The 25,242-nt window shown below is 48.1% G+C and overlaps 1 protein-coding gene across 1 annotated transcript; it reads right to left on the bottom strand.

Moving 5' to 3' along the window:
- Positions 1–2,857: 2,857 nt before the first annotated feature.
- LOC119376200 (uncharacterized) lies at positions 2,858–25,242 on the bottom strand. Its single transcript, XM_049411378.1, has 11 exons — positions 25,062–25,242; positions 19,212–19,385; positions 15,546–15,611; positions 12,429–12,520; positions 11,498–11,654; positions 10,311–10,507; positions 8,437–8,724; positions 6,168–6,399; positions 4,991–5,095; positions 3,906–3,968; positions 2,858–2,944 (listed from the first exon to the last, which is right to left on the bottom strand). Exons 1-10 carry the CDS (start codon positions 25,240–25,242, stop codon positions 3,940–3,942), a joined length of 1,521 nt encoding a protein of 506 aa, XP_049267335.1. The 3' UTR covers positions 2,858–2,944; positions 3,906–3,939.

Raw genomic sequence — 25,242 nt, 5'->3', positions numbered from 1 at the left:
TAACGAAACGGCCGGGAGTGCAGAATGAGCAAGGAATGTAACTGAAGCCGTACATGAAATGCATGTCACGGTTTTCATGCTACCACCTGTCGTTTATGTTCACCATAAAGGCGCGTAGCGCAATGCCAATTTTGGCGTATACTATGAAGTTATCGAACCGGTCGGGAGTGCACAATGAGCGTGGCATGTAACTCATGCCGTAAATGACATGCATGTCAATTTTCAGGTTACCACCTGTCGTTTATGTTCGTCATACATCCACGTCGCACAATACCAAACTTGGTATATGTCAAGCTGACGAAACGGCCGCGAGCGCACCATGAGCGTGGCATGTAAATCATGCCGTACATCATTTGCGTGTCATAATTTGCACGTTAGGACCTCTCATTTAAATTCTTCGCACACTCTTGTCATGCGATACCAATTTTGGTATTATCTAGTTAAGCAAACGACCGCGAGAGCACCAAGACCGTGACATGTAAATCATGCCGTTCATGACATGAATGTCACGATTTTCATGTTATGACGTGTCATTTATGTTCGCCATACAGTCATGTCATGCCATACCAATTTTGGTATACATCCTATCAATGAAACTGCCACGAGAGCACAAAGTCCTAGGCGGCTAGATAGATAGATAGATAGATAGATAGATAGATAGATAGATAGATAGATAGATAGATAGATAGATAGATAGATAGATAGATAGATAGATAGATAGATAGATAGATAGATAGATAGATAGATAGATAGATAGATAGATAGATAGATAGATAGATAGATAGATAGATAGATCGATAGATAGATAGATAGATAGATAGATAGATAGATAGATAGATAGATAGATAGATAGATAGATAGATAGATAGATAGATAGATAGATAGATAGATAGATAGATAGATAGATAGATAGATAGATAGACAGACTCAAAGTCGCGGAAGTTCACTAAGAAATGCTTCGTATTTGAAACGGTTGAAAATGTCAAAATGAAGGGGTGAGGACCATACTTGCACTCGCTACTGTGAAAGCAGAACGTTGAGTGTAATAAACAGTTTGCGAGGAGTGTTGTCGGCATCGCTCTCGCTTCTCAACATTGCTGGAGGGACTCGCACTTTTTCAGTGACTTCTCAGACCGACAAATTCTGCTTACAAAATATCCGCGCGCTTTTAGAATAAACAGCTGTAGGTTCAACCACTACCTAGGGGGAGCTTTTCGTTACGCCGTAAAAAAATGGGTCGATAAAATTCGGTTGTCAGTGCCCTTACCTATTACCCTAATGCGAGAATCAACAAAAAATTACGCGACAAGAGATAGACCTAACGCGGAATTATCAGTGCTTATTGTCATGCGCATGCCATTTAAAACCAAAGCCCCTTACTTAGGAAATACGCGCTGCCGACTAAGAAGAAATCGCTCGCTAAGACGGCTGTCTTTTACAATATATATGTGCGTCTTTGTGCTAAGAGTATTTGATTAGGTGACATAGCGTTAGAAGAAAAGCCAAAGCTACACCGCAAACGGTTTCTCAAGAAGATAATGCCTTGTTGCGCGATTGCAATTTTGAACTCACATACACAAAGTAGCTAACCACGAACAGAGAGAAAAAAAAATAAAAAACACGAGAGCTAAAGTTAGGTAGCACATACGTAGGGTTATCGAAGAGCGTACAAACACCACTCCGAGACGCAACTTACATAGTGTGTTCTTAACGGGATCGTAGGCAGGCGCCACCCCGATGTGGTGGACGCCCCTGCGCAAAATCACAAGGAGTTGTTAAATCACTTCAGGTGGCGCATATGAGTTTAGCGTGTGTACGACTACAGCCGGTACAACCAAGGAGGTGTAAAAACACATAGGGTGACACGTAAACTAAGCCCACCCAAAAAGGTGGATAATCAAGGGATAGCTTAATATAGCTATTACATAAAGATTACGAAATACTCTAAATCTGTTTTTAAGTACGGAGCACTTCAGGGCCCAGGCTGTCGTCTCATGTCGTCGCTTGGCGTCACGCTCAAAGTGCCAATATAGGTCAGAAGAGGGCACTACACGACAAGGTAATACTTAAGTTGGTCAAAAGAGGGCGCTACAGGTCAAGTAAATACCAAAATAGGTCAAGAGAGGGCGCTACAGGTCAAGTAAATACCAAAATAGGCCCAGAGAGGGTGGAACTGTATCGGAAATGAAGGTTTCCTTTCACGCCAAGGACTTCGAGCAGACTGCACATTTGGAACGCCAGCGTCGCCGAAGGGCTAATTCTTGTGTGCGAGCCAGCGAAGACTAAAACGCAAGCCGGGCGCCAACAAAGACAGGTGAACCCGCAACTTACTCAGATAAACACAAGCCAAGCGTCAACAGAGGCAAGCGAGTCCTCGTCTCTGCTCCGCACTTTGTACAGTTCTGACGGCGTGGATTAGGCGCAATTTTTATATTTTTATAAACACAGGTACAAAGCCTTAGTTGACCATGTTTCTCGTTGTAGAGCCACGATATTGTGTCTAGCGTTTATGTACTTACACTTTGCGTAACGTTGCGTCTAGCGTTTGTATAAATTACACCGACGCAGGATTAGCATTCAGTTCAGTTCCCTTGTGTACGGTCAATATATGTAAATTCGTTTTGCGTGAGACGGCGATGGCTTTGGGCGGAGCTTAGTTTATATTGATTCTTAGGTAGTAACAGACAGCAGGAACGTCGCATCTCGCTTGCGCAGACGCTTCATCTGCGCCTCGATTCTGCGCGGATTTATCGTGCATTCTACACCACGGTGACCGGAACTGTGCAGGAGGGAAACGATTCGACGCAGCCGCTATTTCAGAGAGTGGCCCTCACGTGGAAACTACCGGTTCGTCTCCCTGCATCGTGGCTCGCAGCGCCTGTGCTTTCCTCCGGGCAATCGTCAGCAGGTTTTCGTACAAGTCCGTCTCCCAGAGACTCTGGCCCTGCATAGAGAAACTCGATTAACATTCCGTTTAATGAATCTGGGTAATTTAGAAAACTACCTACTTGAATTTTCGAGCTAGACTTTATAGGTCATCAGAAAAAAATGCGACCGCAATCCACGTTGAACGCATACAGCATACGTAAGGGCGAAGTTTATTGCAAGCAGGAGCATGTTTTTGAGAATAGGAGACGAGAAATGCGCGTCCTGTCACCACTATATCAATACGGTTGCAAACTGACATGCTGGAAGCCTTGAATATCTGCTTAGGAACGTGAAAATCAACTTAGCAATAACGTGCGAAAAACGAGCCCTTTCCCAGCCGTTGTCTCATTTTTTTTGTCGGTCGTTGCCACTGCTACCAAATAATGCACATCATTGTCAAGTTCCGGTATATTTGCCAAGAAAGTGACTGCAACGGTTTTAAAACAAGCACACGCGAAGGCAAGAAAAGGACGCCATAGCGAGGGAACATTTATTGTTGCCGCCTCAGCAATACCCCAGAACAGGTGAGCTAAGGAAATAGGTGAAGTGAACGTTTCAGTATATAGACACCGCTCACACTAGGTCATTTCGAAAAAAAATATAGTGTGGTATATGCACTGAAAGACAGCAAGTTCAGTTCAACGTGCTCTTCATGATGCATGACCACGAGTGTTTCGGAGCCTCTCTTAGTAGCTTTGATTGACTGTGGCCTTATTTCTGCGCACCGTCACACGAACGAAAAGACGCCAGAAACGTATTCCTTCTTCTCTGTCTAAGAAGCAGCGGCGAAAAGATTTGCTCGGGGAGGAAAACCAAATAGACGAAACAAACGCTACTCCCGTGTGCTTACTTTTCGTCCTCTTTTTAGCGCTATTTACTGCGAGCATTCATCAACAAACGCCTACTAAAGTTTTGGCCTTTCTATGCCTTGAACTATTTCGACGATAGATGAGGTGGTAGTTGGCCCTTCCACTTACTGAGGTAAATCGCTCTGCAGCTGGGAGTATCCCGTCACCAAAGGACACATTCATGCTTTGAACCTGTGACAGAAAGTGGAAGAGAAGGAAGAAGCAAAGTACATTCGGGAAGCCGGAGCATAGATTTGTGAGAGCTTATTTCGACTGTAAGTAAAACGCACGGTCTGGCTTTACCTAACTACGCAGGAAGTAGATATCTCGATGAACCGCTCCGGCTAAAGAGGAGCCATGTCATGGCACAACGGCTACAGTGATGCATCAAGCTAGCGGACCAACTTTTCTTGTTTGCTGAAATTAGCAGCAGCCTTCGAATGTCCGTCCGTTGCTCGAAGGCTGGCTTACTGCGAATTCCACTTAATTCTGTCTGCATTATTGTACCCGTGCAGGAACCTACAAATCGGTGAACCTGTGTATCTTCTAAAGCTACAACGTCCTCAACGGCGCTTTTCCATATATTGTATACCATTAAATTGCTCTAGGAGGTAGCTCTTAAATCTATACTGGCTTCAAGAAATGATGTGTAAAACTCTCAATTCGTGAGCTTTGAAGAGTCGCGGCGGCGAATTTGTATAGTGGTGTTGCGGTGTTTCAAATGACTGAAGGCAACTGAAGGCTTCGAGAATAACGTATTGGTGCAGAAGGACACCCCCGAATTGTCAAAGATCCTCCGTATTATCTCAAGCCTGATTATCAGACCGCAGTTCGGACAAGCGCTGGCGGAAAGTATTTTACGTTAGAATGAGCATCTGCTACCAACATTTCCACACTAATTCACAGCACAACCTTTTGATGTTGCGCCTCTCATCGTTTTCCTTGTTGGTTGAATGTTCTAAAACTCATTTCCCTATTTCCTATGTTACGGTAGTATAGGTAGGCACGCCAAGAATGCACGAGTGCTTTTGTTTTCAAAATTATTTGCGGGGTACCGTTCATGTTTTAAAAAACCTGCTATACTTTCGTATGTGACTAACACGCTTCTTTTACGTCTGCAAATGTCTTTCTCGAGATGACAGCCACGCGGGAACTCAACGTACAGCCGCCAGTTTTTTCATTACCTCTATTAGCTGCGTGTACCCACAACGCACCTTGCGGATGGCGTGCACCTGAGTTGCCTGGTCCACCCACGGCGAACCCTGCAAGATAGCTGTCATAGCCATCTTGAGCGACGACACCGTGAGCTTCAAAAGCGTCTGCAACGAAACGGACGAAGTGCTCAGGCTACACTGCAGTCTCGACGTCTGAAGTGTAACCATAGCGACGCTACGCGGCCTACGCAGAAAAATCATTAACCGAAGAGGTTTTAATGGGTTCTTGTTCACAACTAAATAGGCTGAATTGAGAGGCGCGATACACCGGTCGTTACTCCACTAATGCGGACACTGCCGCAACAACGGTCCTCGGCAAACCTTGTTGTGTAGGTGATTCGTATAGGAGGCATGACGGCGTTATGGCAGCGGCGTTATGACGAATGCCAAAACTTGTTGCAGACTGTAATGTCGAGAAGACAGCTTGACTACGACACAAAATACAATTCGTGAAAAGGCGGATAGAAAAGAGAAGAAAGAGAAGAAATAGTGCTTCATTTTCTGCTGATTTCTCTCTTCCTTTTCACGAAATGTACCTTGCGCCAAAGTCAAGCATACGCTGCATACCTAAGCAATCTAAGCACGAACTCGTTCAAAAAGAAGTCCACAAAGCATTGTACTTAATAACTTGTATTCAAAAGTACATTGCTTTTATTGTATTGTAGCACATGACAGCGAGTGAAATGGACTATCACGATGCATGCCAAAGTAGTACCTTTATGTTTCGGAGGATATTGACCACATTTACATTTTTGGTATCTTCGTCCGCTCTGGGCCCACAATTACGACAAGGTCCATCACGCGTTCCACCACACAGTGACGCCTCGAGCGAAGCTTAGCTAAACTGACGCGCCTACCATGCACTATTCCTGTGAATTCAAAGAAAAAAAAAAGAGCCATTTGACTCTTTATGGGGAGTTTTCACTTGCCATGTATATGACCCTCTTTAAACAGACACGTCAACTCTCTTCGGTGGTCATTATACTCTCCTCTGAAAGTCTTGTGACCTACAAGGGAGTTAACGTGCCTCTTTAAGAGAGTCATACACGCTGGCAAGTCGAGGACTACCCTAAGGGAGTCACACATACTCTTTTTTTTTCTAAGAGAGTGGGGAGGACGCGTGCTAAGTCACGCATGGATCATATACTCGATATAGAACGCCACTACGGCCACGTACCCGCTGGCTCTTGGGTAGCAGCGACACTGCGAACCTGTAGAGACGGCTGCTCGACGCTGGAAGCAGCTGGTAAACCTCGACGACGCACCGCAATTCCGCAGTCTCTGTGGTGAGCTTGAACGGGCGAACCGAATCGCGAAACCGGCGTCGATGGTCGCGCAGTGATGCTGAACAGGACCAAGCGACGTACTCGACCAGGCGCCACCCGAGGTAGTTGGCCAGCACCACGGACCTGAGTGTAAAGCTACGAGTGAGCAAGCGGCGATTGAGGTATCCCTGTGCTAACGCAGCCTATGTAACCCGCAACACATAAGAACCTTTATTTATACACGCGAGGGGATCCGTTGCCAGTTCAATACCAGACGACCCTTACCTCAAGCACGAAGGCTTATTAAGATGCACTAGGGACCGATTGTGCTGGAATATGTTTTGGTGGTACCGCCGCTAAAGAAAGTGAAGTGAGGAATTCAAGCGACAAGTATAAATTTTGGAAAAAAGCAGCCTAGTTGTATTACAGAACGAAGCGCTTTTTCTACTTCATCTTACCTTGTCCTTTTCCGCCGGCCTGAACAGTGCGATGCTACCGTCGCTTTTGCTGTAGTGGTCTAATACTTGTATATTGCTGTTGCTACTAAGGCCTCACGTTTCGGGCAATAACTTCCGCACTATTATCGTTAGGCGCATATTGAGGAATGGAGCACATTTTGAGTGCATAGGTTGCTCTAAAGATTGCGATTACTGTTTTGCTTGCCTTGATACTTGCCAGAAATGCTAGTAAGCGGTACGCACATGCAGAGCGTAACTTGAAAGAACTCATAAAAGTGCTTTTTTTATGATTCTGCGGCACAAAGTGGCAGGAAATCCTGGCGCAATAAAACCAGTGGTCGCTACTTTCCAAGAACTGATACGCGTGGGAGAATAGTTCTAAAAACGCCGCCTGCGCAAGCCGAAAGACAGCTTCGTAATACATCGGTTTCTACTAGACGACAATTCTAATGCGCGCTCATACCTTTTCCACAGCAGGTCGTAGAGGAAGGCCAGGTAGTAACGGCTAAAAAGCACGACGGGGACCAACTTAAGGGTTGACTGCTCTAGGTTGTCGAAGCACGCCAATGGAGTATGCCACTCCACAGGGCCTGCGCGAAGTTGATGTTAGCTTCCATCATGCACACGATGGCATCATGAACTGCGCGGCATAAACATTCGCACGAGAGTACGTGCGCGCTAGGCTTTCGGGTCGCTTCTAACACAGTGAAGGCACCTATGGCTGAACACTAGGCATAGTAGTGACGGTGGCAAGAAACGTACAATACACGGGATGTATGCCTCGCAAACTGCTGGGCATGAGGCGAAAATACGTGTTTACTGTATATGCCCTACAGCTCTTCATCCAGCAGGGCGTATTCTGACTGTGACATGCTAGCTCACAGTGTACAGTTCTTAGAAACTCATCGCAGCGTATCTGCATGTTCCTTAAAGACGTAACAAGCAGCACATGTCACCCACAAATGCTTCAAATACGTAATATTGTATGATATAGAGTGTCGCTTCTCGTTCCCACTATGTCTTCAGCCGGAGTCACAAGAAAGGGCAAATACCGCAAACATACACCATCGGCGGTCTGGAGTCTATGACGGGGCTAGATTACCTTGGTTCTTCCACACATATAACCTAGACATAGTCCGGTTGGTTTTCTCGAAGTCCTTTTGCGGTTTTTTTTCGCAGTTTTTGCTGTTTCTTTGTTGCTCTCTTGGTTCCCGTTTCACTTCCGTCTTCATGCGCATATGAATGAGCTGCGATCTAGTGTGATATCTCGTTTTCGTTTTTCGTGTATCGTGTTTTAGTAAACTTTCGTTGCAAGTCAGCGCTAGCCCTCGTCGGTTCCTTGTCCTTGAGTCTCTCCCGTGCTGTTCACTTAGCTAGCTAATTATACAGCCTCTGGAAAAAGAACCAACTATATTATTTAAACTGGCTGACATAAAGTTTGATTTCTTGCATTCGAGTTAGTAAGACAAGAGCGCATAATCTGCAAGGCTTAAAACGTTCTGGTGGGCTAGTTCATTGATCATTATAACATACAGAAGCGCTAAGAAGCGCTGGATGTACACAGGCGCTGTGTATAAGCGCTTGTGTATGCCCAGTGCTTATCAGCGTCTGCGTATTTCTTTTTTATCAAGTCCTTTCACCCGGCTTGCGCTGCATTACGCTCTCTGGAGGACTACTGCGGTTTATTGATTATAAAGTTGCGAATAAAATGAATGCACCCTACCAGATCGTAGCTGTCTTGTAGGTGAGCCAGGCGCACCACTACGCGATCGACGTAAGTCGAGCCGCGGGGAATGTGGGCAGTCAGGGCCTGCTCGAAGGCGTAGAGCTCCGTGGCGAGTCGAGACAGCGCGCCACTGCTAGCGTCATCCGGCAGCACTTCGTACAAGATGGCCAGTGCGTATTTCTCGTACACATGCTGCTGATTCTCCTTGGCATCGTGGTCGGTCTCGTCGGTGGTAATAGTCAGCTGCCATGACGTTGGACCGAGTAACAGCTCCGGCGCGTCCAGCTGCATCATTGCAGGAAGTAGCTACCTTATCTGAGGCCTTATTGACGGCAGAGTGAAAACGCTGAGCGAGACACTTGGGAGTGACTGCGATCAGCTAATTGTGCCAACGAGAATCCAAACGTGCGAAGCGAACGCGTACCTCAATTGTGAAGAGCTTGTGCTACTAACCTGCATAAAATCAAGTCGCAGCTAAATATCGCCTTTTCTCGGATTCCCTTGCCAGCCTGGTCCTACCAAATACTATAGATATCTTACCGCGGTCTAATCATTGACTGCCCAGCAGAAACGGCAGTGTCACGTACATGGCGCGCGAAGTTTTGCCCTGAACCACGCCGTCGTAATTTAACGCTTCAGGAGTGCGAACTAATGAAAATTCAGGAGCTCTTCCCCTATCGGGAAAATGGGTGCGAGCAATGCTAGGCGTGCGCGTGCCTGGCCTATTACTTTTCCTTTCTTTCGTTCTTTCTTTGCGTAGGCACAATGCCAACTGCGTAGGCGAAGTTGACATCGTGCCTAATGAGTAACGTTCCGGCGCCGGCGCCGGTAAGTGACATAATAATAATATCTGGGGTTTAACGTCCCAAAACGACACTATGATTATGAGAGACGCCGTAGTGGAGAGCTCCGGAAATTTCGACCACCTGGGGTTCTTTAACGTGCACCTAAAGCTAAGTACACGGGCCTCAAACATTTTCGCCTCCATCGAAAATGCAGCCGCCGCGGCCGGCATTCGATCCCGCGACCTTCGAGTCAGCAGCCGAGTGCCATAACCACTAGACCACCGTGGCGGGGCCCGGTAAGTGAGGTCATGCGTTCATATTAAGGCAACAATGAAATGTTGCAACGTGAAATGACAAGTGACCTCGATAAGCGTTCAGATTGCCATATTAAAAACGGCTGGTCGCCCTCAAGCCCACGATAAAGAGAGCATCAATTATTGAAAAAAGATAGATAGATAGATAGATAGATAGATAGATAGATAGATAGATAGATAGATAGATAGATAGATAGATAGATAGATAGATAGATAGATAGATAGATAGATAGATAGATAGATAGATAGATAGATAGATAGATAGATAGATAGATAGATAGATAGATAGATAGATAGATAGATAGATAGATACGTGTCCAACTGCTGCAACTTTCTTGGTCGAGAGGGCGTCTATACTCCACTCACATGCTACGTCATCCTATGCTTTCGTAAATCATGCACATACATGAAAAGAATTGAATGGCATTTTTTAGTCACAGCCATGTGAAGAACACACATTGAAGCCGCGAGTGTATGGGAAAATTTAATTGTAGTTTTCAGAGGATAAAATGTAAACATGACAAGAAAAATGCGTAAGCAGACTCGGCCACCGCCGTTGCACAAGTCGCAGTGAAACGCAGTCGTAAAGCGTAGAATGGGGCTTTGGCTTACACCAACATCAAGTCTCCTCCCCCTTTGCTTTTAATTGTAAACTCGAATGAAAGCTACAAGTAATTTCCCGCACGCTTTTCGTGGCTTCATTATCAGTCGCCTTCATACAGCCGTGAACGCCGGCATTGCATTAGCGAGCGTGGAATTGTCTGTAACTTACATAAATGCTCAGTGCGTCAGAGTTCATGATTGAGTTCCCGACGGATAGCGTCACGACGAAAGGTGCGGCGAAGTCTCGCAGAAGCGCCGTGAGCGCGAAGGCCACGTCGGCCGACTGGTTCTCCCACAGGGGCCAACTGGACAGGCCGACGGAAGACAAGAGCCGTCGCACGTCGTTATGCACAGAAAGGCGCTGACCTGCAAGAGGCAAACGCTGGGTTCAGCATTCATAACTATCCTCGCCCCGGCAATCTTAATGTCTTAGGTTAGCATACGAGTAACAAAACGGCAAGTTAGGCTGGTTGGTGCTTGATTTTTCGAAAAAAGGAAAAATAAAGATTGCGCACAATGACAATGAAGACCAGAAAGAGAGGGAAGCGCTGTGGGTCTTACTCGTCTTCATTTTCTTTGCGAGCTGTCATAGCATGCGATGGTTTATTAAGATCACAAGGCCACGTGACGCGCTGTTGCAAAAAGTGTTACACACTCGCCGCCTGGGCTACGAGCGGCGCTGCAAACACTCTCGGGGATTACACACAGTAATACCCAACGAAGTGGACAGGCAACAGCCCTCCGACGTAGCTCAATCGGCAGAGCGTCGGACGCTTAATTCCAAGGTTGTGGATTCGTATGGAAAGGGTTATTTTCGTCCACTAAATTCATTTCAGTTTACGCCTGAATTACCACACTACAATCAACCACAGCAATTATTGTCTCCAACGCTTTCCTTAGCCAAATTCTTTGTTGTATTCATTTCGTTGTATCTGACAAAAATCCTAGCTCCTCGAAAAATTCTCCTTTCGTTCACTCAGAGCGTTATGCTTTACTGCTACATCATACTACCAGACCATGCATCACAGATTCGCTCCGTCACCTCGAGGGATTAGTCTGTCAATTACTGCAATGATCTCGCGAAGCACTTCAGCTGTCCATGCTAACGACGTGCTCACTTTTCGACTCTGCCTTACTGCTCGACGCACAAAATCTCACAGGCACTTAATATAATATAATCACACCCTTCGAAGCACGTAGATATACCAAATCCCACAATGAATGCCAGGTGCAAATGCTTTTATGAGGCTGTTCAGGAAAAAAAATTGGGGTTCCATTATCACTACTCTGCGGAGTAACGCGAAGAGGCTGATGATTTGTTGAGAGAAAAGTTGCGCGCGATGTCATTCGCCGTACCTCTGGCAAGGCAGGAGCGAAAGAGGAACGCGGAAGCGTTGCTTGCCGGATTCTTCAGCGCTTCTGGCGAACGCAGAACCTCAGCCAGTCCTAGAAGCCGTTTGGTCAGCACCAGCGACACGCTCCACGGATGGTGCCGGGTTGTAATCTCGGCGTCCTGGCAAGATAAGGAGAGAACGTTTTCTCATTTCAGCGGCAATTATAGTCGGATACAACATAAAAGATCCGGTGAGGCCCCGCCCAGACGACCGTAAGGCGGCAGGCGATCGCCTCCACGACTAAAGAAATGGGGACTATTTGTTTGCAATATCGCGCACTCCCTGAACATTACGGTTCATTGTGATGTAATTCAACGTCAAAAGACTAGGTACCACGCTGACGGCATCAATCGCAAAACATTCCTAAATTAAATTGACTCTCGGAAAACGGAACTTGAAGGAAAAACATGTTCCGCTTAACGGGAGTTCCGTTTACTGAAACAGGGGCGCAGAATTCAAGTATGAAACCAATCACGTTAGAGGTAGCTATTCTATTTAAGCAGCAATTCCATTTAAGAGATTTATGTTTACTGACAGCAATAATATCTCGGATTTTACGTGCCAAAAACACGATGTGATTATGAGGGCTTCGGAAATTACGACCATCTGGTGTTTAACGTGCGATCACATCGCACAGTACACGGGCTTCCAGCATTTCGCCTCCATCGAAACGTGACAGCCGCGGCCGGGATCGAACCCGCGACTTTAGGGTTCAGACCAATACCTGTTGACGATGGTAACAAGGGAACTATGGAGCTACGACCGAGGACTACGGAGCTTGTATGTGGTAGACAAAGCACTGCCTTTACATTGCAGCCTTCTTTTCATTTCTGCGCTTCGCAAGTGTTTATGCGCCGTGTACACAGGCTTGATAAGTTAGAACTCATACTAACCGGGCAAGTAACATTCACGGTGGAACACAAGGGCGTGTAGATGTCCTCGCAGAGATTGGTGGATTCGTTGCGCACACTTTTCACACGGGCACCTGCGTCAGTCGAAAGTTCCGCAACTTTAGCTTTGAGATTAGGATATCCATGAGCTGCCTTTTTTCTGAATTGAGTTAAGTATGAAAAAGAAATTGGATAACATGGTGCATCTTACCGCCACAGAGTACGCGACTTTCTATTTATACCTATTGCTACGGTCAAGGTATTATTTGAGATTATATTATTTTATAACAGAGTAAAATTTAAGTAAAACTTGAGAATTTCAAACAGTCGAAAGGCGAAGCACGGATGAGAGGCGTGGCACACACAACGACTCAAGAATGTGTGACAACTGAGCCAGATGACAGATATATATAAGTACAGTTATGAGGGCCAGAATCAAAATAAGAAACGAGAACAAAAAGCTATAACTTACAGCTGTTTGCAGAAAGGTTAAACCGCGCGGTTTATTCTTTAACAAAAAAAAAGTCGCCGTTCGTTTACTTTCATGCGTGCTCATAACCAATGCAAGGTCTTACTTATTTACGAGCCCATAGAAAATTTGTGACGTCATGTATTTATCAATATTGTCGTCGATAGTCGTCCATTGAACATTTCAATTACCCACAAGTGCCATGCTGCTACCATTTTAGTGCTTTCCTTTGTAATTGCCGAAAGGAAGGGACAGGACTGGGCCACCACGGACAGATTGCGAAGGAAGCCTCAACCGGTCTTTTCAGACGGCACAGAGTTTTTTGTACGTACGACAGCTGTCGTCATCGCTGACTGACATTACAGCGAGTTGGAGTTCATTTGCCTTGGCAAAGGTACTTCGAACACGGCATCACCGGCACAGCTCTCTGGTACAATGCTCGACTGCCACGTGCAGGGCCTGGGTTAAAATCTCGCTTGATATCGAATATTTTCTTTTCTCATTGTGGGCGACAGCGAATACGGACACCGGCAGCGGGGGCGGACAACTGCGCCACCAAAATCGGCTGTTATTATGACTTCCATAACAGCTTTCGCTGTAAAAAAATCACAGTTTCGCCGCAAGGGCGAAGCAATGAATGCGATAGTAAGAAACTAATGCTATACGAAGTGAGGCTTGCCAATGGATACTCTCAGTTTGAACAGCGCTCCTGTTGCAAAGGCGACCGAAGCAGCGAAGGAAACTAGCGTGCTTCAAGTGTCGAGCTGTGACACTTGATAGTTCCCGCTCATCTTCTGTTTGTTCGTTTAGCGGCGTCCCTTGAGCTCGAGTGACTTTCGTACACTCCGTAACATCACGGTGAAAGCGCGAAATATCCCTCTTCCCCTCACCACGAGAAAACCGCGCGAGCAGACAGCGGAAGGCCAAGGTTCTCCCTTGGCCTTCCGCTCGCCGACGACTTTTAAATGCACCCGTCGCGCTCCTAGCGCCATCTCGCTGGTAATGAAGAAACGCTTATAAGCGCCGGCCGTCTCTGAGTCTGTCCAGCGGTAAAGGGTGTGTATATAACGCTCGCCGTTAGCTACGTGGAGAACCTGCATAGCCCCTCAGCTCAGCTCGGAACGACAGTGCCGCTTGCGATACTGTGCATCCTCAACAACAGCTGAGCTAGTCGGGCTCCAGCTGGCTGCAGACCTCCTGCGCAATTCGCCGGCCGTCACGAGCGCAGCAATCTTCTGCGACTCGAAACCTGCCCTCCGCCAGCTCGCGAGGGAGGAACGAGGCCCCCTTCTTGCTCAGCGTGCCGCTCTCAGCCTGCTGGCCCTCCAGGAACGAGGCTGTGATGTGGTCCTTCAGTGGCTCCCTTCACACGTCGGCATCGCGGGCAACGAGGCTGCAGATGAACTCGCAAAACGAGCACACTCCGCCGAGACTTCGCTGACGGATTACGCCAGCTCGTTCGACTCGGCACGCAACAACCTTCGCCGGGAGCTGGTGCGCGAGCATCCTGACGCACGGGTCGCCTCCGGACACCCCCCTCCTCCCATCCCAGCCACTGGTTTCACTCGCCGCGAGCGCGTGCTTCTTCTTGCCCTGAGGACCGGTTCTGTGTGGCCCGCAGAATGCAGGCATCGTCTTCGCGGCGCAGCTGCACCGATCTGCACCAATTGCGGCGCGATCGAAACCCTGTGCCACCTATTGTTTGACTGTCCTTCTCTCAACACTGTGCGGAAGCGGCTCGCCATGAAGTACCGCCTCGTCGGACTGCCGTGTGCGACCCTACAGGACTTGCTCCATCCCACCGGCCACGTGCACCGTCGCCGATCAGCCCTTGCGGCCCTACTCGCTTTTCTCGAGGATGCCGGCCTAGTCGAACGAATTTTCTAGCCTCTCACCACGGTGACTCGGACGCCCGTTCTCCGGCCCCCCACCCCCTCACTGTTTTTTTTTCCACTCACACCTTTCTTTTTCTTCTTTTACAATACTCTTTTCACTCTCACTGTCCCTATAATCCCCAATCCCCCGTGAGTGTATCAGTTGAGGTGTCCTCACTTGAGAGACAGTTATTCACTTGAGAGACAGTTATCGTGCACTCCACACCCAATTTCCATTTTCCTCTCCTTCTTCCTTTTAAGAATCACCTCCCCCCCCGTGGCGTAGTGCTTAGCGCCACTCGCTGCGGAGCAAGAGGTCCCTGGTTCGATTCCGCGCTTCGGAAGCATTTTTCTGAATTATTCTTCTTTGGGGCTTTTATATATATATACATACTTATACATATACGGTGCATGACGGCGACGCCAAAATCCAGCCAAGACTGTCCATATAATTGTTATCACAATAAAATAAAAAAATAAAGCCGTACACGAACAACCTACAGATGAGCAAACGCGGTTGGTTATCACTGTCTTTTTGTCTTCTGAAAATCGACACGTGAGCTTGTGGAAGTGTGATATCGTCACGAATGTTCACGATAGCAGTACTGCAGAGCGTGTTGATCGTCCATTCGCATGGCCCTTTCGACACTCAAGCCATACAAAAAATATGGGACAAGCAAATATTTGAGTGTTGTTGAAAACAGTTCGGAAGCGCTGCATGTGTCCAAGCGACCGATTGTGTAGCAGTGTGTTAATGTTAAATACGAAAATACTCACTGAAGATGCAGCAGAACTTCGTTCGACAGTCGTCGTACTCCTCAGTGAGCCTCAACCATCGCCGAACTGAAAAAAAAAAGAAAACAGCATGATGCCATATTAACATAAATATTGCACATTAGTGCAACAACCCAATTATCATCGTGCCTCCATGTCAGAGGCCTACCTGGGGTTGTACGAGTAATTGCTCTTTAATACTAATGATCTTGGATGCTCGGTTCTGCACTGCTTGCACATAAAACAGAATGGTATGGCGGTAACGTCGTACCATTAGCCATGCCAAGTGCGTATCGACAGCACTAGCTAGCCGAGACGCCCTTTGCGAGTTCTAGCACCCTGCTACGGCAACGTTGAGGTTGCTTGAGTTTGTAGGATAAAGGCACCCGTCATCCCTAACTGTCATGCATCAAGTACTATTATTAACTAGGAACACTAGAGACACTTTGGCCATCGGTTGAACATGCATTGACTGAGCAGCTAGAAGCTACTTAAAATCGAAAAATGAACGGAACGCTGTGAACTAGTTATGACAGGAATGGCAAAATGTATATTTTCAATAATGAGCTTAGTCCACTCAAAGTAGCTCACCGAGCACTTAGTCAACTTAGACCGCTCAGAGTAATCCACCGAGCAATAAGGAAGGGTTCAAAGCTGAAGCTGAGTCGGAGAAGCATTCGAAAAACGAAACAAACAAGACTTCAATACGCAACCTTGAACCTGAAGGGAGCGGAAATGGAGTTCGAAAGGCCCTATCCGTATATAGTGCCGACAATTTTTTTCAAGCATGGCAAGAGCTGAAAAACAAGTAGTCCCATCTCTTCGTTTTCTACATAACATTTGTTGTGCTGAATAATACGGATATCAAGAAAAACTACACAACCATCACACGAAGTACCTACGCCATGTGAATATTAAAACTTTCGCGCGCTTGCAGAGGATTCGATGTAACTACTGTAATGAAGAGAAAGAGACAACGCCCGTTCCTGTACCGGCTGTTCTTATTTTGCCTCTTCTTTACTTTGCCCATGCTGTCCGCGTGCGACAGCGCCGGTGTCGCTTTTCGTCCTCACACTCGGCCATGACTGCGAGGGCGCGGAACAGCCGACAATATCTCTGGTGGGCGGTGTTGGCTGCATCGCGGTGGTCGGTCACGACGACGCTGAAACTTGTTTGGTAGACAAGCCAGAAGTTTCTCAGGTGGGCTACACTGGCTGTATCGCGGTGGTCAATGACCTCGGCCACTCTCTGACTTTGCAGAGCAAGCGGTTTCATTCTCCTCTGGTGGACAGACTTGGCACTTTCACAGTAATCGAAGTTGCCTGCAACGATGAGGCTTGGCTTGTCGATCTGCCGTAAGTGGGTCTGGTGGGCGACCCTGGCTGTGATGCAGTGGTCGTCGCACGCCTTGCAGACAATCGTTGTGCCGACTCAGCTTGACGCTCTGGTCTTTATCCGCGTTTGCGTGCAGAGCCGGCGAAGCACTTGCGCCACGCAGAACGCGTGTGAACTCGGACAGGCAGCGGGACGGGATCGTCGTGATTTGACAGAGCAGCCTCTCCCTCGCTGTCATTGTACTCTTTTGCCAGAATGAAGTGCGTCGCGTCATCAGCAGGCTCGCACGCCATGTAGCCGGAATTGTCAATGCCGACACCGTCCGCATCGATAGGCCCGGCTATGTTGTCGTCAGGAAATCTTGACGAAACGGCCAGATGTTCGACGATTATGACTTCGTTTGCATTGGCTTCTGCGAGTGAAACTCTCGCACACTCGGCCAATGACTGCCGCTATTTCCGGGCCTGTGACTTCCAAGTGAGGGTTAAATCTGGATTGGCGGTTCGTTTCCAACTTGTTGCGAGGCAACACGTCCCACAGAAGGCCGACGGCTCCGTGCGCTCTAGTGCTGCCCAGCTTAGAGGCCGCGTCGGCGGCCGCTGTGAATTGGATGTGGTCTCGGCGTCTATAAGGGATGGTATGGTGTCAGATACCGAGGCAAGGTCCGAGGCAGGAAGTGGTGCGATTGGTTGAGGTGTGTGTGTGTACCAGGAAAGGTTGCCAAACTGCCGCGGCACCAATCCGAAGGCGGTCAATGGCGACGGACCCTTTCTGTTGGTCCGTCCACGCCTCGCGAGTTCCAAGAGCGTTGACGGTGGCCACCCGATTGCCGGCGTCGTCGTGGAAGCCGCGGAATTTCGGTAATTCGCAGGCAGCCGGTGATGGTAATACGGTAGGCGAAACTTTGGAGCATGACGACGTTGGTATGAGAGCTCTGTGAGGGCATACCGGAGCTCTCTGCGGCTCTCGGGTGAGCTCTTTTCATGGTCTTGCGAGGCGGCGGCGGCCAACGCGGCATTGATCGAGTGCAGTGCTGGCAAGGCGGCAGGAAACAGCACGGAGCTTGACGCTGTTAAGGCGTTCACCGTGACGCGGAGTCGTGCGATGGTGGCGGAAAGCTCGGCGACGCTCTCGGGCGATCCGCGCGCGGAGCCAGTGGTGACGTCCGAGGAGTAGGACACTATCAGCGTACTCACAGAGGCGGGACCCTTCTCCGAGGGAGCTTGGACAGCACCCCTAAGCGGCTCGGGTGCCGATGGAGCACTGAGCGAGGCATTGTCGCTGCGGGAAGCGTGGACGGCATTACCGGGCAACGGTAGGCCGTGCACTGACTTGGCGCCGCCGGGGTAAGCCTGCCCTTGAGCCACCGAGGAGGCCTGGACACCGTCCTTGAATGGTGGCAGCAGGTGCTTCCGGCAGTAGTCAGCGAGACGGGCTGCATAATCGTTCCTTGGAGGGAAGGTCCGCAGCGCCGATGAGCCACGAGGACGCAATTACGGTTCATAGTTCGTAGACTGAGCCATTGTAATGAAGAGAAAAGAGACAACGCCCGCTCCTGGGCCGGCTGTTGTTATTCTGCCTCTTGTTTCTGTACCTCGCTCATGCTGCCCGCACGCCACAACACCGGTGTCGCTCTTCGTCCTCACACTACATAAGCTGGCAGGTTTTCAAATAAAGTTAAAGCGAGGTGAGTGGCGCGTGGTCCCCTGACAAAAATTAAAAACACTGAAAATAAATGACTGCCATGTTCTCAAGATACTTGCTACTTCCTGAAACTGTAGTGTGTGGGACGAGGTACACATTAGAATTTGATTACTACTGCCGTCAGCAGAAGATATTACAACAGCTATTATTCAAGGTAATACGAGGTAGCATTGATAAGTAACAGCGCGCGCAAGCATGCGCAGTCAAAATTGAAGCAGTGCCATGAAAGTAGATCCTTACAGTTTACACGCGGAACACAACTTCTCATAAATGACGTTACATGTGCAGGGTGTCCCAGCTATCGTCAGCCACGCTCTTGAAATGTTTAATTTTTCAATGCTATTGTGCTCGTTAGCTACCTAGCGCAGAACAACTCTGTTGATGGTGAGAGAAAAGAGATGGCTGAACACAGCACATGTCTTCACCATGCATTACGCGAGATTTCGTTGCTCTTTAAGCATGGCTAACGTTTGTTCGGACACATCGTATAATATCGAAGGTTCGTACGCCGTAGCGTACCGTCTAAACCAATCGCGCTTCTCTTTATGGAGTGCCATTCGGAGTTAGATTTTTTATATCGACGACAACAGCTTTATAATTGAGCCACCACACTGAAGTGAGGAAACTCACGATGACTGAAGGCGATGGAATAGTAGAGGCTGAGGAGCGACACCAGGAAGAGCAGGCTCGTGAGCAGGAACAAGGCGCTGAACAGTGGCGCCTCCAGCTTCCCGCCGCGATCGTGTTGCAGCTGCGCGGCGGAGCCGATAGATCCTGCATGCTCACTGCGCAGAGCAGCCGCTCCTTAGAGCGTTCCATACAACTTGAAACGCCTTATTCTGCGCCGTACGCCGCAGACTCTGCATGGGAGTTGACTAGGGCACTGCGACATTAGACAGTTCTGGTTTAGCTTAGCACGAGGGTTAAGGGACTAACGTTACCGTGCCGCAAACGTAGGTTGCGCACAGGGTGTTTTAGTTTAGCGGGATAGCATTTACGGGCACATGCTGGGACGGTGGCACCACCTAACGGAGGGTAAATGCGTTAAAGAAAGGTGGAAAGAAAAGAAATTTAAAATGCTCGCCTCTATTCCCGAACGCAGCAATATTACCGCTTTATTCAGTAACAATAAAAGTAAATAAATATGAACTACGCATCAAAAGCGAAAGTTATCATGTTGCAGACTTGTTTACACAGATACTCTAGTTAGGCATAGGGACGTTCAAAATGGGAAGCGATCTCAAAAACTACGCTAAGATATCTATAATACTCGGTCGTCGAAGCTACCCGAAGGCAAGCGAAGCCATTTGGCACAGTCGTTTGCTACGGAAGAAGTGGATCCGTCCACATCGACGCCAAATTCAGTTCGAAGCGAGCGTCCAAAACCACCGCCATGTTTTACGTACACTACGTTAACCACGCAAACACGGTAACGCCAAATCTGAAAAATGGCGTGCGTATGGTAAACGCTACGGGTAGTTTAGCGTACTGCTCATGCGCATTACAATCTCGCTATTCTGCTAAGCCCGCTAAACTATAATTGTCTGTTATGTGTGTGTCAGAGAGTGCGCTAGCTTCAGCGCCGTGTTAGCGGGGCAGGTCCGTTAATTCTAACAGTGACGAGAATATTGTTGGGGTTTAACGCCCCAAAACCACGATATCATTATGAGGGACGAGGTCTCGAGGAGGGCTCCGGAAATTTTGACCAACTGGGGTTCTCTAACGTGTACTTAAATCTAGTATGACGTGATCAACATTGCTCTTTTGCTGAGCACGCAGTCAAGAGTTCGATATCTGACTGGCGCTGCCGCGTTCTGATAAAGGCCATATGAATGCAAGCTCCTGCGCACAGACCATGTACTGCGTACGACCTAGCCGAAGGAAAGTGATGCAATTCAGGTCCCGGGATCTTCTCTGGAGTTTGTCTTGATAGATTTATCAGTCCACATGGAGTCAGATTGGAGTAGTGCAGAAGAAATATTGTGTAAACTCGTTTGCAACTGAAAGGACAAGACTCGAGTTATATTAGTATGTTGCTGCTGAAATATCTGCGTGTCCTCGGGCATAGGCTCTCATTTACACCTTCTCCCCCTTTGTCTCCTAGTCCACGTAAGAGCCCCTTTAGAGGCTAACGTTTTCTGTAGTCAAACAGTACCCAGCGCTTTGTTTATATCCCAGGTAATTACGACCACTCTTTTACCATTATTTAAGTCAGACTTTGAAGCAAACGTTAAACTACCGCGGCTCTATGAGTAATCTCTTGTATTATACTAAGATTTTATTATTTACGCCTCAGCCAGACAATAAGTGACTAGGAGCGTCGTAATATGCAGCTGAAAGTAATCCGGGTAAATTGAATGGAATGGTAAAACGTTGGGAAAAACGACCGGTAGGCTGACAAAGGATGAATCTCCTTTGAATCGTCCACATTGCTTCTGTAACAACAGCTTCTATAAGCAACAGGGCTTTTTCATTTCATACGGCTGTGAACAGCATGCAAACGGGACGCAATTAAGGAAACACACAATACAGGCGCTTTTTTCCTCCTAAGTGCAGCGTTTGTTGTTTTTCTATAATTTTTGACGCCATTCTGCTGCAATACTGACTTATATAGTAGCATGCAGAACGCTTAGATGAAGCGCGTGTGACGCCATATCATTCTATCGCTGAATTAAGTCTCCTAAAAAAAGAAAAAAAAAGGAGAAAGCACTCGTGCATATGAGGAGTGCGTAAGAGTGACAACCAACATTTTCACTACCTTGGGCTCCCTAACGAACGCCTAATAAACTGCATGAGCAGCTTTACGTTACGCATCCACTGTGATAACTCTAACAAAGGTTTAAATTTGGCACAGAGCCTGTATAGAATAGCATGTACTGTTTGGAGTAATACCCAAGGGCTAGTACCGATTTCTGTGCATGAGTTCGCTCAAGCATTCGTTTCCGTACTCATACACGAACACAATCAAAGAATCACCAAGACGGTTCGTTAGAAGCTCTGTTTCTCTTTGTTATGTCTACTCATTTACTTATTAAGGGATATGCAAACATTGGCGTGTAATCGAGCACGTGGTCCCACGCTCGGTAGTAAAGCGCTCACCACTTCGCTCTCTCGGTATATATGTGCGCGCGCACGCGCGCGCGCGTGTGTGTGTGTGACAGAGAGACTTAGAGACAGAGCGACCACAAGAACGCCGTTTAAAAAAGCTAGTAATCCAGGTAAATGAAGTAGACATGTCACTAACTGCGCACGCCGCTTCCAAGCAAAAGACTCAATACGCAGTGCTTTAGACGCGATTCTGCACTTACGCGTCGCTGTGTCTGCTTGCGAACCTTGCGAACGAGAAGTAGTGCGTGCCGTGAGTGTGCCTCCGGTGGCCCGTACCTGTGCGCGCACAACAGCACGCGTGATGTTGGGCATATATAACGTCGGCGACGATGAGCAGAAAACGAAAATAAATGACTCCAGGCAGTGCCACATATATGGGACACCTTGAAGGTATACACGCCTTCATAAAATTTGACATTAGAACAGGCGGCTAATAGACTAGTCAAGCAAGTGGCCATCGGAAAGGCAGAAGGGTACGTAGGGGCTCTGAGCGTGAGCTCTGTTCCGTATTGGTCACCTACTGCGCTGTTCTTGCTAATATGCATCGCAGCTGGTGTTTCTGGTACGTGTTTCCACGCACTTAGCACAAGTACTCATTGATTTATTTAGCTGACCGCCCGCAGGCATAGAGTGAGCGCAGAGGGAGAGGAAGAGCCGCTGCCATAGTGTTACTGCAACTGGAATTTTCAGTTTTATCGGCTTCGAGAGGAAACGACGCCAGTATTGCTTCAGCTTACTTGCGGTAATTTTGCAACACCATACTTAATTTGAATCAACAACCGTGATAGTTATTCGTGTAATATGCATAGTCAACGGAACAATGGTAGCAGAACCACTCCACATATTTGCATCAGCTGGGTTTTTTCGACGGAAAAGCGGGCATACGACGACTGTCTTTTTTTTCTATTAATATAGACTAAATGCCCGAGCAGAAAAACTATAAAAAACATTCGTTGTGTGTATGCAACGAAGTTGCAAACGTAGTGCGATTTTGCTGAGATGACGATGAAAGTTTGCGATAACTGCAATATTTCAGGCCAGACAACATGGACAACGAAAGTACAGAGACCATACTGCGATGCGCTTTATCGCCTGCTGCTGTAGGTCGGAGAAGCTTCATAGAAGTTTCTAAAAAACAAGGCTGCAGAGATGAAAAAGAAAATGAAACCGACACAGACGCCGGTCCTGTTGTGTTCTGTCAACTATCTGAATGTTAAGTTGATTGGGCCAACTAAAGTTCACCCTGTAGACACTGAATGTTCCCAAATAAATGTGCGGCGACGAGCGCATTTTCGCACGAGCGAAGGATACTAAATGTATCCTTCGCACTATGTATGCCCAAACATGTAAATGAGGAAACGAGTAACACCAGCGTCTTAATGAAGAGTGACGGAAGCTAGCCAACGTTCCCAGAACGCATCTCAGAAAGCGCAGCCTCTTTCAGAGATATTCATAAAATTTTTACTAACAGCTGATAGTCGAATTAGAGTACCAGCTGGTATAACATAGACACATAGATAGCTGAGCATAACAGGGCTATCGTGTTTGTCTTTTACCAACGGAGCTGTTCTACAGCTGGGACCGACGACAGATGAGTGTCCACGTCGCATGTCACACTCCGGTTCCCAGATACGCACATTGAGGGCGTCACTGCCTCGGACAAAGTAGGACAAACACGAAGCGGTAGCCACATAGTGAAACGGGGAAGGGCGGCTCGAGCGTGAATAGGGCCCTAATCTCACTGTAGCAGGGGCGGGTGTTGCAAGGGCTGCCAGAAATGCTTTCCCGGGCATCTCTACTCTAGAAATAACATAATCACAGTCACCCACAAAAGTACAAGACATTACAGCGAACCATACGCGTGCGCAGGGTTCCCCATCGGTGGGGGGGGGAGCAAAGGTTCAGCACAGCGCCCCCCCCCCACCCTACTAAGTCAATGTATGGAGCATATTTGCGCCCCCCTCCTCTTAGGTGACTAGAGGGGTCAATGCACGGGGCAGATTGTGCGCCCCCCCCTCTCAGGTGATTAGGGGAGGCGGCCGCCCCCCTGACCCCCCCCCCTCCCTGTGTGCACGCCTATGCAGCGAATCGCAGAAAATCAAACACAGTAGAAGCGCGGCTGCGCGGTTTCTGCAGACTTCACGCTGGGTCGAACTGCAGGTGTAAATTTTTTTCTTTGTTTATGTTATAGTTTCGTTCTTTGTTTAGGCAATACATTAACAACAAGCCAGCATTTACTCGTGGTGTTCAGCCGTCCCTTCGTTACGCAGGCGATGGCGGTAGTCGGTGTCGCGTTTACGATTACACAGGAATAGCGGAAGTGACAAGCGCGAGCTGAACATGCTAGTGTCCTTCCCTTCTGCTACGCGACATCGGCCGATCGGCTAACGCGGATCGCCCACATTTGCGTTGGTGCAGTCTGTGGACGTCGGACGGCTTCCCCCACGACTTCCGATAGCGGCACTAGCTCAACGCTGTCTACGGGCGTCCATTCTGGCAGTCGTTACTTGCTCCGAACACATGAATCCTTGAACAGGATTTGTCGCTGGAGCCAACGTTTTGACGAGTGGATTTGTCTTCGAGGATACAATCTTAGATAAAATATTCCAGCGCTACTTTTGACGAGGGCAGGACAGAGAAGTGCATGACAGAGCGGGAGCTTTTCTGTCCTGTCCTGCGTCAAAACTAGCGCTGGAATATTTTAAGTAAGAATGTATCACCAGCTAGATCCGCAACGTTTTTCGACGATACACATGTTGAAATCTTGGCTCCAGCAACATACCTTGTTCAAGGATTTTTCGTCCGTTTCCATCCTACCCTGAATTTCTCTTGTTGGGAGCTGGGAACAGCATAGACTGATGTCGACCTTATGCAACTGTGGCTTATATAGGATGAGCAGAACAGGGGCGCAGCCAAGGGGGGGGGGGGGGGTTGGGGGGTTCAAGCGTCCCCGAAAATTTTCAATTTTGCTTGCGTATATACACCCGCACACATACAAACGCACGCACGAACACACATAAAGTATGGTGAACCGCCCCCCCCCCCCCCGAAAAAAATTTCTGGCTACGCCCCTGGAGCAGAAGCAACGTCATGCCATCTGGCGTAAACGAAGCACAATGCAAAGCTATACGCGTCATCCGGTGAATACGAGAGAGATGAATGACGTCCAAGAGAGGACGGCGAGGGAAGGGGGAGGGGAAGCGCCTGCTCCTAAAGTAACAGGCTGCGGCATGGATGTCGAAATGCTCAGCGGAGGCTACTACTCCGACCGCCGGAGATCACGCAACATTTCCCGCAAGGAAAGCTTGGGAAAGCTCGAATGAAGTCATGCAAATCCCATTAGAACTGCTAGTGACGATGTCATGGACGTACCTTGTGGCTTTTCGTCTCCGCCACGCATACGAAAACCGCGACGACGCGCTCGCCGCTTCGGTAGCTGCGTGGAGTCCACGGCCAGCGGGGGCGCGTCTGGCTCCACGTTCTCAGCACCGCCCACGACGTTGTTCCAGTGTTCATACGACGACGCCACCGGAGTCGCTTGATCGGTCGCCAT

The sequence above is a fragment of the Rhipicephalus sanguineus genome, unplaced genomic scaffold (genome assembly GCF_013339695.2).
Source record: "Rhipicephalus sanguineus isolate Rsan-2018 unplaced genomic scaffold, BIME_Rsan_1.4 Seq1126, whole genome shotgun sequence".
Classification (NCBI taxonomy): Eukaryota; Metazoa; Arthropoda; class Arachnida; order Ixodida; family Ixodidae; genus Rhipicephalus; species Rhipicephalus sanguineus.
Note: the sequence above shows the minus strand (reverse complement) of the source record. Positions and strands in the feature narration are given on the sequence as shown.

Excerpts from the sequence above, each read along its gene's own strand:
- LOC119376200 (XM_049411378.1), bottom strand. The coding sequence starts at position 25,242 with ATGGCGACCGATCAAGCGACTCCGGTGGCGTCGTCGTATGAACACTGG. Across the intron at positions 11,655-12,428 it reads CCGTGAATGTTACTTGCCCG|GACGCCGAGATTACAACCCG; the intron begins GTTAGTATGAGT and ends TTATCTTGCCAG. Across the intron at positions 5,096-6,167 it reads TGCTACCCAAGAGCCAGCGG|ACGCTTTTGAAGCTCACGGT; the intron begins GTACGTGGCCGT and ends GTTTCGTTGCAG.